The sequence below is a fragment of the Microcaecilia unicolor genome, chromosome 10 (genome assembly GCF_901765095.1).
Source record: "Microcaecilia unicolor chromosome 10, aMicUni1.1, whole genome shotgun sequence".
NCBI classification, from domain to species: domain Eukaryota; kingdom Metazoa; phylum Chordata; class Amphibia; order Gymnophiona; family Siphonopidae; genus Microcaecilia; species Microcaecilia unicolor.
The window spans coordinates 114,185,172-114,198,665 of record NC_044040.1 but is presented as its reverse complement, the minus strand read 5'-3'; the positions used below and the strand labels follow the sequence as shown (position 1 = coordinate 114,198,665).

Sequence of the window (13,494 nt, the reverse complement as noted above, 5' to 3'; positions counted from 1 at the left end):
GTGGGGCTGCTCTGATTGCGATCTTCGACAGATCCCAGCGATCTTCAGCAGAGCTCTCCGCTCGGTATCCGATCAGGTCTCCATCTTCCTACTACCACAGAACGCTGTTAATTTATTGACAAAGTAAAATAGTTTCCTCAAGTCTCTGAAGTTTGGACCTATTTTGGTCTTATTGTAGTGCCGCTTAGACTATCGTATTGAATATTTATACTTTTGCTGCATTTGTTTCCATGTGCTAATAGTATGCTCATTTTTATTTTTCCTTCATGACCGTTCAACTCGTCGAGTAAGTATTTTAAGATTTCGAAGTTCTTCATTATACCAAGGCATCAAATTTTGTCGTTGTGTTGTGTGAGTGCATTCAGGAGCTAAAACATCTAAGATGGTTCTGCACCTAGCATCCCAGTCGGAGTGGAAGGAGGTGGTAGCAGTACAAGTTGACCAGTCATTGTCATATATCATTTTCCAAAAGTCTCTAGGATCAATTTGACCTCTAGTACTCTATGTTGTATGGCCCTGTGAGCGCTGGGGACCTTTTTTCCACCATAAAAACTTGTAGTGATTGGACCATGGAGTTTCAGACCATTTTAATTTTTTTATGCAGTAATTATCATCATAGGCTAATTTGTGTAAAAGAAGATCGAGGGAATGCCCTTTGGTGTGGGTAACTTGCAGGGATGGTATAGAAAACTCCCAAGAGAGGAGAAAATCAATGCAGTCCTGTGCACTGGCCGATGTTGGGTCTTCAAGGTGGAGGTTGATGTCACCTAAAATAATAATGCTAGGACATGTTAAACATATGTTGGAAATGGAAGTCTATAAAGATAGTTTGGGACTCATTCCAATTACCAAGAGGTCTATAAAATAAAATGCAATTTAAATGGCCATGCAACGATTTCTTGGAGGCAGACTTAGACATTGTTGCAATCACGGAGATGTGGCTAAATAGTTCCCATGAATGGGATGCAAACATACCAGGCTATAATCTATTTAGGAAGTATAGAGAGGGTCGTAAGGGTGGAGGAGTAGCTCTATATGTGAGAAATGATATCACAGCGACCGAAATGACAGGGACCTGGGGAAATGGATCACCTTAAAAAGAGAGGATAGAACCTCTATACACGTGGGTGTTGTCTACAGACCTCCGAAACAATTGGAGGAATTAGATAAAGACCTGATCGCAGATATTCAAAAGTTGGGAAACAAGAGAGAGGTGCTGTTGCTGGGAGAGTTCAGTCTGCTGGATGTAGATTGGAAGGTTCCGTCTGCGGAATCGGAAAGAAGTAGAGAGATCGTGGATGCTTTACAAAGCGGTTTGCTCAGACAAATGGTGATGGAACCCACGAGGGAGGGAGCGACACTGGATCTGGTGCTCACAAATGGGGATAGCGTGTCAAATATCCGAGTGGGAGCCCACCTGGGCAGCAGTGACCATCAAACGGTTTGGTTTGATATAACAGCTAAAGTGGAGAGCGGCCACTCAAAACTCAAAGTTCTGGATTTCAAGCGTGCTGACTTTAGTAAAATGGGGGAATACCTGAGGAAGGAGATGATGGGCTGGGAGGAAATACGAGAAGTGGAAGGACAGTGGTCCAGGCTGAAAGAAGCTATAAATAGGGCCACGAACCTTTATGTAAGGAAAGTAAATAAAAGCAAGAGAAAAAGGAAACCGATATGGTTCTCCAAGCAAGTGGCTGAGAAAATAAAGGCTAAAGAGTTGGCGTTCCAGAAATACACAAAAACTCAAGAAAAGGAACACGAGGAGGAATACAGGATGAAACTGAAAGAAGCCAAGTGAGAGATACGTCTGGCAAAAGCGCAAGCGGAAGAACAAATGGCTAGAAATGTAAGGAGGGGTGACAAAAATTTCTTCAGGTATATAAGTGAAAGGAGAATGGCTAAAAAGGGAATTGTGAGACTAAAAGATACTGCGAACCGCTATGTGGATAATGATGAAGAAAAAGCAAATTTGCTAAATAGATACTTTTGTTCTGTTTTCACAGAAGAAAATCCTGGAGAAGGACCGCGATGGACTGCAAAAAAGTACAAATGAGATTGAAGTGGATAGAGCACCGTTCACGGAAGAGAGTGTGTATGAAAAGCTTGAAAAGCTAAAGGTGGACAAAGCAATGGGACCGGATGGGATCCACCCCAGGATATTGAGGGAGCTCAGAGAGGTTCTGGTGGGTCCTCTTAAAGATTTGTTTAATATATCCTTGCAGACGGGAGAGGTTCCGAGGGATTGGAGAACGGTGGAGGTGGTCCCTCTTCACAAGTGATGATAGGGAAGAAGCTGGAAACTACAGGCCGGTAAGCCTCACTTCGATTATTGGAAAAGTAATGGAAGCGATGCTGAAGGAAAGGATAGTGAATTTCCTGGAAGCCAATAAGTTGCAAGATCCGAGACAACATGGTTTTACCAAAGGGAAATCGTGCCAAACGAATCTCATTGAGTTCTTTGATTGGGTGACAGGAGAATTGAATCAGGGACGAGCTATGGATGTAATCTACTTAGATTTCAGCAAAGCTTTTGATACGGTTCCCCACAGGAGGCTCTTAAATAAACTGGATGGGCTGAAGATAGGACCCGAAGTGGTGAACTGGATTAGGAACTGGTTGACGGACAGAAGCCAGAGGGTGGTGGTGAATGGAATTCGCTTGGAGGAGGGAAAGGTGAGTAGTGGTGTGCCTCAATGATCGGTGCTGGGACCGATTCTGTTCAATATATTTGTGTGTGACATTTCCGAAGAGTTAGAAGGTAAAGTTTGCCTATTTGCAGATGATACTAAGATCTGTAACAGAGTGGACACCCGGGAGGGAGTGGAAAACATGAAAAAGGATCTGAGGAAATGCGATGAAATGCAAAGTGATGGACTTAGGGAATAGAAATCCACGGGAGACGTATGTGTTAGGCGGGGAGAATCTGATAGGTACGGACGGGGAGAGGGATCTTGGGGTGATAGTATCTGAGGATCTGAAGGCGATGAAACAGTGTGACAAGGCGGTGGCCGTAGCTAGAAGGTTGTTAGGCTGTATAGAGAGAGGTGTGACCAGCAGAAGAAAGGAGGTGTTGATGCCCCTGTATAAGTCGTTGGTGAGGCCCCACCTAGAGTATTGTGTTCAGTTTTGGAGGCCATACCTTGCGAAGGATGTAAAAAGAATTGAAGCGGTGCAAAGAAAAGCTACGAGAATGGTAAGGGATTTGCGTTACAAGACATATGAGCAGAGACTTGATGACCTGAACATGTATACTCTGGAAGAAAGGAGAAACAGGGGTGATATGATACAGACGTTCAAATATTTGAAAAGTATTAATCCGCAAACGAACCTTTTCCGGAGGTGTGAAGGCGGTAGAACGAGAGGACATGAAATGAGATTGAAGGGGGGCAGACTCAAGAAAAATGTCAGGAAGTATTTTTTCACGGAGAGAGTAGTGGATGCTTGGAATGCCCTCCCGCGGGAGGTGGTGGAAATGAAAACGGTAACAGAATTCAAACACGCGTGGGATAAACATAAAGGAATCCTGTTCAGAAGGAATGGATCCTAAGGAGCTTAGCTGAGATTGGGTGGCAGAGGCGGGAGGCGGGGATACTGCTGGGCAGACTTTTACGGTCTGTGCCAGAGCCGGTGGTTGGGAGGCGGGGATAGTGCTGGGCAGACTTACACGGTCTGTGCCCTGAAAAGGACAGGTACAAATCAAGGTAAGGTATACACAAAAAGTAGCACATATGAGTTTATCTTGTAGGGCAGACTGGATGGACCATGCAGGTCTTTTTCTGCCATCATTTACTATGTTACTATGTTGTTGGTGATTCTCATTGAGGCAATTTCAAGATGAGGAGTAAGCGAATCTGCTGTAATATCAATAATAAAATGGGAGTGGTAGATCAAAGCAATGCCACCTCCTCTTTTACCCTTTCTAATCCAATGTGTAAGTTTGTATCCTTGAGGACATAAATCGAGAAGAATGGGATCTGTTTGGATAGGAATCTAGGTTTCACGAATAAAAATCAAGTCAAGGTGTCCTTCTGAGATCCAGTCTGATATAATAGTTGCTATGTTGACTACTGATCTGGCATTAATGTAGCCCAGGAGGATATTTTGAAAGAGGGTCGTCAGATTTGGTGAGGGTGAAATCCGTAAAACCTGTCTATTAGAGGATGATGTATGCTTATGATGACAAGTCTGACCATAAAGTGAAGGTGGAGTTCTGGATGACTTTGTGCTTTTGATACGATGGGAGGCAAATCGGCTAGACTGGCCATGGAAACTATGAATGATGGGAATAAAATTATTTTCTGTGGATGAGATATGAAGTGCAGGGTAAGACAGTAGGGGGAAGAGGGACGTGAAAAAAAGGTTAAATATTTTTATATTTCAGATAGGTTAAAGATGGGCAGTATGATCAAGTCTGCTGCCAGATTTAGAGGGTAGACTGATGGTCACAAAACTGAAGCTCTGAGCTGTGAGTCAAGCTCCTTATAGGGGAAGTTGCTGTGAAGAAGAGCCCAATACCATAAGCAGGCACCCCTCGTTTAATCTGGAATCCGTCGTATGTACTTCTTCTCAAACAGCAGGGCAGGAGAGCTGGCACTGGAATCAGTTTACAGTCACTGAAACTGCAGCAGAGAGCAGCTGATAGGAAGGTGGATGCTGGCGAACAACAGCTGACCAGCGTTGCAGAAGACGGGCACCTCCTCCCAAACAGCTGCTAGGGAGGTGGATGCCGGTGAACAACTATTGTGAGCGGCGGAGAAGGCGGGGCACCCCAGAGAAGGCCCACTGTGTGGGAAAAGTTAACGGCCTTGTGGGCTCGCTGGAGGATAGGGTCAAAAAGGCTGACAGGAAATAGACGAGCAGACCTGTAAGAGCTCTCTAGCACCAATCAGCACAACTTCAAGAAACAATGCTCCCGACTCGCTGAAACGCTGGCAGTGAGTTAGCTCCGACAATTGCCAGGAAGCCGTCAGCAACTCAACATGCTCCCCACAGCGATCCGTGCTGAGACAGCAAACCAAGAGGTATCCAGTAGTTCGTGAGTTGAAATGAAGCAGGTACCTGCAAAAACTAGCCAAACTACAAACGGGCAACAGCCCAACCTGCTGTGAGGCTCAGGAACTAACGGTTTTTATGCCCTGCATTCAGCAGCCATTTTTCCTTCTTTTTTTTTTTTTGCATCCCTCTTTTTATGCACCCAAACATCCTTCTGGCTTTGACTGTCACTTTTTCTACCTGTTTGGAAGCTTTAAGGTCATCAGACACAATCACCCCCAAGTCCCGCTCTTCCTTCGTACACTGAAGCAGTTCACCCCTTATACTGTACTGTTCCCTCGGATTCTTGCGACCCAAGTGCATGACCCTGCATTTTTTGGGATTAAATCTTAGTTGCCAAATATTGGTCCATTCCTCCAGCTTTGCTAGGTCCTTATGTCATTCACACCCTCCAGGGTGTCCACCCTGTTGCAGAGTTTGATATCATCTGCAAAGAGACAAATTTTACTAGACAACCCTTCCGCAATATCGCTCACAAAGACGTTAAAAAGAGTCGGCCCAAGGACCGATTTTCGGTACTCCATTGACAACATCCTTTTCTTCAACGCAAGCTCCATTTACCACTATCCTCTGTCTCCTTCTATTCAACCAGTTTTTAATCCAATCAGTTACTCTAGATCCCATACCAAGGGCACTCAATTTATTTATCAGTTGCCTATGGGGAAATGTGTCAAAGACTTTGCTGAAATCCAAGTATACCACATCAAGCGCCCCGCAATATGTCAATTGAATCAAAAAAACTCTGTCAGAGGTGGTAGTCTGGTAAAAGACAGTAATTACAAAAGTTTGAATAATGAAGTGAAAAACAATGCATTACCACGGTGTGATTAAAGTGCTCTATTGTTTTTATTATTTGTGAACACACAATTGAAATAGCTGGTGCAATTGAAGCCAAATTATACTAATGCTGAACATACTGGAAGTAGATGGTGGTCTAACAAAAATGAAAGGAAACACTGTGCTCAAGGGCAGGAGAACCGATGCAAAGAATAACTTGTGCTGTGACTGCTAAACACATTAAAAGATGAATGGTAATAACTGCCAAGCAGGGTTACGTTAAATAATATTAGTTTATTAACATAAAACAAGCATCATGCACTAAAGAAACAAATGAGCTGAAAAGCAATTCGAACACAGGAAAAGAATAACTGACGACTGCAGACAGAGCACTGAAAAGATGTCAAAATCAGCGTAATACTGGAAAAGTAGAAAGATAAACACTTGTAAAAAATGACAGTTTGCTACATAGCCATGTTACGAACAGGAGATAAAGATAAATGAAAAGTGTTTATCAACAAGGAGCTTCATGAGCATGAACCCGCACAGGTAAAAACCGCTGGGAACTGGCAGAGTAGCATTTCTAAAAGTAAAACCAGTGACATGCTGGGAATATTTAAAGATTCGTTCATATGACGGGTATAATGAGAGAAGTAAAAACCTTGAAAAGAATACTATCGATGCAGATTCAACCTTTACAAATCTGGGTCAATAAACTGTAACCTTGTTTGTGAAAGAACCATAAATGTGTTAAACCAAAACGATATCGGGCTGTACATTCTCATTTGTTTAAAACATTGCAATATGCATAAATGCATGAATGATATATATCCAGTTATAATATGCTGATAAAAAGAAAATAACTAAAAACTGATAAAAACACCAAAACATAAAACATACGGCAATAAAACTACTGAAGACCCATCTCTTTAACAAGGCATATCACAAAGATCTACAAATGTGAACTCCTATACATATATCCGGAACTGTCTTATAATATTTGCTTGTTAAACTACTACCATGTTTTATCATTATCATGCCACCCAAGATCCTTCTGTAATACTAAAAGTATATTTTCCTATGTATTTCCACTATTCATAATGTATTGTAAGCCACATTGAGCCTGCAAAGAGGTGGGATACAAATGCAATAAATAAATAAAATTTATGTACAGTACAGTAATGATATTCAGAAGGTTAAATAAGGATACTGAAAGATAAAACAAAAGCTACCGATACTAAAAATTATAAAAGTGTGACAAGGAGCAAAATAGGGCTAAATATACTATGTGCCTAATGTATCCTGAAATGAATGAATACATGCCAGGAAAATACGTATATGGCATCAATGGAACAGTAAAATCTATGTTCCCTTCAAACCTTAATATATAAAAAATGCAAATGTGCTTAAGAAAAATTACTGTGAGATGAAAACATTTTACTAATACTGAAAAATGTAAAGGTATGAATGTGAACAAAGCTGGACAGAATATATCATAAAAAATGAATAAATGCCGTGAAAAATATATTGCATCAATAAGAAAACTGTGAAGTCCAATTCATTGTTTAGACCTGCTGTGGCTCTCTAACAAGAGAGCAACTTTCCAATCCCAAAGGGAACTTTCAGGTCCCCCTAATTTTCCAACAGAAGCACCTTGTTGAATTTTCCTTTCAACAAAAGTACACATGGGGATTTAAAGAATAGATTTGGAAACCCCACCAGTAATTTCTCTTCCCTAATGCCACCTTTTTTTGCCACAGCTATATGTGGCGCACATAGATTGTTTTTCACTGAAAAGAGCGCAGGTTCAACCTAATAAATTAACTTGGTAACTGCTTAGTTATCCCAGCAAATTCTTTTTTAAATTTTGTCCATACTTGTTTCTAGCTTGATGTTCAAATATTACTCTCTCTTCTGTTCGTGAATCATCAGTATAAAAGTCAACTATTGTGCCACTACTCTTCTATATTCAGCTATCCTCTTTACTTACCCATGTTTCCAGATATTTATAACCGCTTTCTTCTGTCTCTCTTTATTTCCATTGTGTTCTTAGGTTCTAGAGAAGTTAATTTACCACCAGAATCTTGATTTCTTGACCACAAGGTCTCATCCTTTAACTAGACTCGGTCAGTGATTTTCCACTTTAATAACCTTACTTTATCTAATTTTTGGTTATATGACCAAAATGAGCATTTACATATTTTATGAAGGAGGACTTTGATTTATTATATATTTTAAAAATTTTATTCAGTTTGATAACATGCCTTCTTAAATTCACTCAAGCCATTATACATAATAAAATATTACAATAAATACCAAATTCTATAAAATCAAATCATAAAATAATTCAGTTATATAAAAACACAATAGGCTTGTTTTACTAAGCAACGGTAGTGATTCCCATATGGCAAATACGACGAAGCCCATAGGAATTGAATGGACTTCGTCGCATTTGCTGCACCTGGAATCACTACCACGGCTTAGTAAAATGAGCCCTGTATCTTTCTAAAAATTCCTTATCCTAGGAAATAACTGCTCATATACTATGTGCATAAATAAAGAATATAAAAACAACCATGACTTATTTATAATACTTCAGATAATCTGCTAAACGATTAAACAGGGCAAAGTGAGCTATAAAGATGGACCAACAAAGGGAGAAGCTCTCCAACAAGCCTACTCCAACCCACGTGGAAAGGAATCAACAATAAAGGTTTAAATAAATGAAGACTTCTAGATGGAACATAAGGATTTAAAGACTGCTAAATAAAGCTTTTTTTTTCACAGTGCAACCAATGTAGAAGTCGTTCTTTCTTATTTATTATTATTTGTTACATTTGTATCCCACATTTTCCCACCTTTTTGCAGGGTCAATGTGGCTTACATATAACCGTTAACGGCATTAGCCGATTACGGTCTGAACAAATACATGGTATGAACGAATACAAAGTGTTATTGTGGTAGTGTTTAGCGTGTGCTAAAAATGCTAGTGTGCTTTTGTAAAAGACCCCCTCTGTGTTGTAGCCCATGGGGTATGGGTTCAGATCCCCCATTCATTGAAGTCAGTTACACTTAGGCCTGCCATGGAGGTGGTATGCTCAGAAGTGGTGAGGGAAGCAGTGTTGGGTATGATTTCTAATCAAGTAAATAGAAATGACAATTTAAAATCATTTTGTTTGATTTTTAATTTTTATTTGAAATCACTCTTTTACCCTGATTTTGATCTTAGATTTGAAATCACATATTCAAGTGATTTTGTACATTTTTTTTAGTTATTAAATAAAAAAATAATTTGCTGATGGATGTTGATTTAATCTTAGAATTCATGTATCTATTACTGTGAAGGTCAATAATACTAGTTAGATCTAAACTTGAGATGTAACATATAGAAGGGTAAGAAAGTAGGAAGAGTTAGAAAGTAAGGTGACTGATTTAAAGAAAGTTGTACATGAGGTCAGAGAGATGGTTAAATATTATCTTAGCTAAGGTAGGACTGCTGCGGTAAAAATGGGCCTCGGCACATGTCAAAAGCACACACCTATGCCAGCGCAGGGCCCCTTTATCCACAGCTTGGTAGGGGCCCTTAATTAGCTGGAAAATAAGCTCTTAAATTTACAATTTATAAGCACCTAATAACAGAAGCCCTATGTATATAAAATAAATAGTGATTTCAAGCTAAAGTACAAATATTATAGAGGAAGGGACGAGGAGAGTCCGCGAAGAGAGGTTGTATGAACTGCCTAATAGTCACACAATAGACTGCATTTTTCTTACCAGATGCAAACATGGATTTATGGTGAAAGTAGATACCCATAAAATGAAATTAAAATTTGCTGGCATGTTGAAACACACAAATGGTGTGTTCCAGCTCCAGACCACCACTCTCTGGGTGAATATTCTCACTCCACCCTTAATGACGTGTGAGAAAACTGAAGATCCAGCATAATTCTGAATCCATAAGTTCACAACTCAGTTAATTGTGTGCTCTTCCCAGTATGATATGCAGAACCACACAGAAGAAAAATCATATCCCTCCAACTTTATCCACTTGTTCTCTGATCAATTCTATACAGTCAGTGAAAGTGCAAATGAAAGATTTTGTACATCTGATTTAAAATGGAAAGAAAATCTGTACTTTCTTTCACCTGTAAGCTCGGGGTGGGAGGAACATAGCTGGAACAGACTAGGGGTACATAAGCACCATGAAAATGGTGAATTGACTACACAATCACAGCATTTAGGACATGGCCTACAAAGTTCACTACCTCAGCACCACATAAAGGAAGCAGAATGACAGCTTATTGCGTAGCCATTTAAAATTGTCTCTGTAGATTAATCTGTCAACGTCCTAGGTTCTATAGGCATATTTTCTTTGTGATGCTTTACACTTATAATTTCTCAGAACATGTAGAAACGTTTTACCTAAACAGCAAAGAAAAAAAAAAAAAGGTACTTACCAGTAGTCACATGAATGAAAAGCCCACACAGGTCGGTAAAATGATTAAAAATGCTCCATGGTGTGACTTCCTGACAAGGAGCTGTGCTGTGGCTGTAGGCACTGACAATGGAGTAAGAAGCATGACCTAAACAGGTGTAACCTGATCATTTGTTTGACATATTACTCAGATGACAAATTTTACTGTCCCCGGTGTTTTCTGCAAACATCAGGACAGAGAAAACAAGAGAATATTTCCAGATACACACCTCAAGTTAGATGATTATGCTCTGTTTTTTTTAATTTGAAATATTCTATCATAATATTAAAGGCTGTGGTTTTAGTACATTTTATTTTTGGAAAGATCGTGAAGCTGAAATTTGGGTACCAGCACCCTAGAACAAAAGGAGGAGGGGATACGGTGTTCATGGGTTATATCATGAAATAGCAGTATGATAGGAAACAGACCAATTTACCCATCCAGTCTGCTTGTGTTTTTGTTGCTGGTAACTGGGACATATCCATGAACAAAAACATATTCCCGCGGGAGGTGGTGGAGATGAAAACAGTAATGGAATTCAAACATGCTTGGGATAAACACAAAGGAATCCTGTTTAGAAGGAATGGATCCATGGAATCTTACGGAGATTGGGTGACGCCGCCGGTGTAAAATAGGTGGTGCAGGGCGGACTTCTATGTCTGTGCCCGGATTGTGACTGAATAGATATGGATGGGCTGGAGTGTAAATTTTAAGGGGCTTCGACGTTAGCGTCAGAACTTTTAGTACAAGAACAGTGCTGGGTAGATGTCCTCTGGCAGCCTTTAATTTAAATGTTTATATTCCATATCTGAAATAATTTTGCCTGGTTTTAGCCTGCGTCTAATTTCTTTTTGATTTCTTAGTATTATACTTAATATTAATGACTTAATAACAGTTGAGATCTGTAGCTTGAAAATCCCTCTATATTTTCTAATCTTAGTTTCCTTGTGGGGGATGAACTTTTTGTGGTGATGGAATACCTAGCAGGAGGTTCTCTCACTGACGTTGTTACAGAAACCTGCATGGATGAAGCACAGATTGCTGCTGTGTGCAGAGAGGTAGGTACTGGCTTCTCTTATTTCTTCTGGAATTAGGTATGTCATATATCTATCAATATTCAGGAAGCACCACATTATCACCTGACTGAACTCCCTAGAGATAGAGTTCCATACATATATTCCTGCTTTTGTTTGGTTTCCTTCTCCAATTTGATTACCTAATATGGCTTCTAATGTTATTCCATCATTGTTTCCTTGTTATTGTATACTTGGAAATTAATAAAATATTTTGACAAAAAAAAAAAGATTTTTGTTACTGCTTAGTTTTTCTTCTATTCCAACAGTGGCACAGTAGTTCACTCTAGAGTTCTAGCCATAGCTTTTGTCTAGCATTGCCTATGACTCCCAAACTCCTAAGCCTTAACCATTGCCTATGACTCCCAAACTCCTAAGCCTTCTGACTAACTCTGGTACATAGAGTGCTGTGCAGTCTAACCTAGGAGTCAGTGATATGTATAGGTGGCCCCAGCTGCTATTTACTCTTTAAATGTTAACCTAGTGGATCACACTCCCCTAAAGTTGAGTCCTACATGCACACTGAGTGATGCCAAATGACCATCCAAGTTTTAGCATTACTACTGCAGATTACAGTAAAAGCCTTTTCACTGAAAAATGTGGAGAGAACTTAGTGTATTATAACTTTGTATGGATTAAAAAAATGAATCATTACTTCATCATTGAAGAACCATTATCTGATTTCTATATATGAAAATGCTAGCAATCGTTGCTTGAAGAGCACCTTGAATGATAAATCAGATTAAGTATCACAATTGCACAGTCATGAACACTATTGAACTCTAGTCAAGCTAGGAGGTAATTATAATTATTTATAGCAATCTGCATGGCTAGCAAAAAATCTGTCCAACCTCTGAGAATGTCAGCATTTCAGGTGATTAATTTTGATACAGGAGCATCTTCTTCTGGATGTTGAGAGTGAATTAACTGCATAGGAGTGAATTCAGTAAATGGTGCCTTAAGATTGGCGCTGGAAAAAAATAGCACTTTGAGCATGGTTTATAGAATAGTGGTAGAAACCATGACTACATTTAGTCATGACCATTTACACAATTGAAACCATGTTCAAGTGTACAGTGCTGCGTACGTCTAGTAGCGCTTTAGAAATGATAAGTAGTAGTAGTAGTAAATCCCCCCCTCCTAAATTAGTTGCAGATCCCCCTTATTCTATAAGTGTGTGTAAATTGTGGTAAAATCCTTGATACTCCATTTCTCTCCCGTAGCCATGCCCCCATTTGGAGCTGCACGTGGATCTAGGCACATAAATATACATATGTAATTTTTAAGCTCAAACGACTAAAACCCTTCTTCCCAAGGGAAACCTTTCGTTACTTAATACAATCAGTGGTCCTAAGTCATGCAGATTACTGCAACGGAATGTACGCGGGATGCATGGAACAACTAACAAAAAAAATCCAGACCGCCCAAAATACAGCAGCCAGACTGATATTTGGCAAAACACGCTTCGACAGTGCTAAACCTCTCTGAGAAAAACTGCATTGGCTCTTAATCAAAGAACGGATCATCTTCAAAATTTGCACTCTGGTCCACAAAATCATATACGGTGTAGTTCCAGGATACACGACAAACCTCATAGATCTACCAACAAGAAACAGAGTCAGTTCTGCTAGATCATACCTAAACCTACACTACCCAAATTGCAAAGGCTTGAAATACAAAACAACTTACGCATCCGGCTTCTCCTATATAAGTGCACAACTATGGAATGGCCTCCCAAAAGCTGTGAAAACAATCCATGACCACCTTAACTTCCGGAAATCACTAAAGACCATTTTATTCCAAAAGGCTTACCCCACTGACCCAACTTAAGTGCCTGAATCCAGCAACACAACGAAACCAAATCCCATAACGAACACTATATAACTCTTCTTTTCAATGACTCTCCTAATGTATCTGTAACACATGAACCTCTTTGATAATAACATCACGTTGTATATGTTTTCCATCGAAGGCAACTAACGCCTCACGGTACTATGTAAGCCACATTGAGCCTGCAAATAGGTGGGAAAATGTGGGGTACAAATGCAATAAATAAATAAAAATAAATAAAATAATTAACGACAACACTGATAATTGTTAGCACCCAAGCCTAGTGG

At 39.8% G+C, this 13,494-nt stretch overlaps 1 protein-coding gene across 1 annotated transcript in view; it reads left to right on the top strand.

Annotated features, from left to right (window-relative positions):
- PAK2 (p21 (RAC1) activated kinase 2) overlaps nucleotides 1–13,494 on the top strand; it is a 745,824-nt gene that overhangs the window by 437,413 nt on the left and 294,917 nt on the right. Inside the window, 1 exon segment of the mRNA XM_030216851.1 lies at nucleotides 11,245–11,362. Coding sequence (XP_030072711.1) covers nucleotides 11,245–11,362 — 118 coding nt within the window.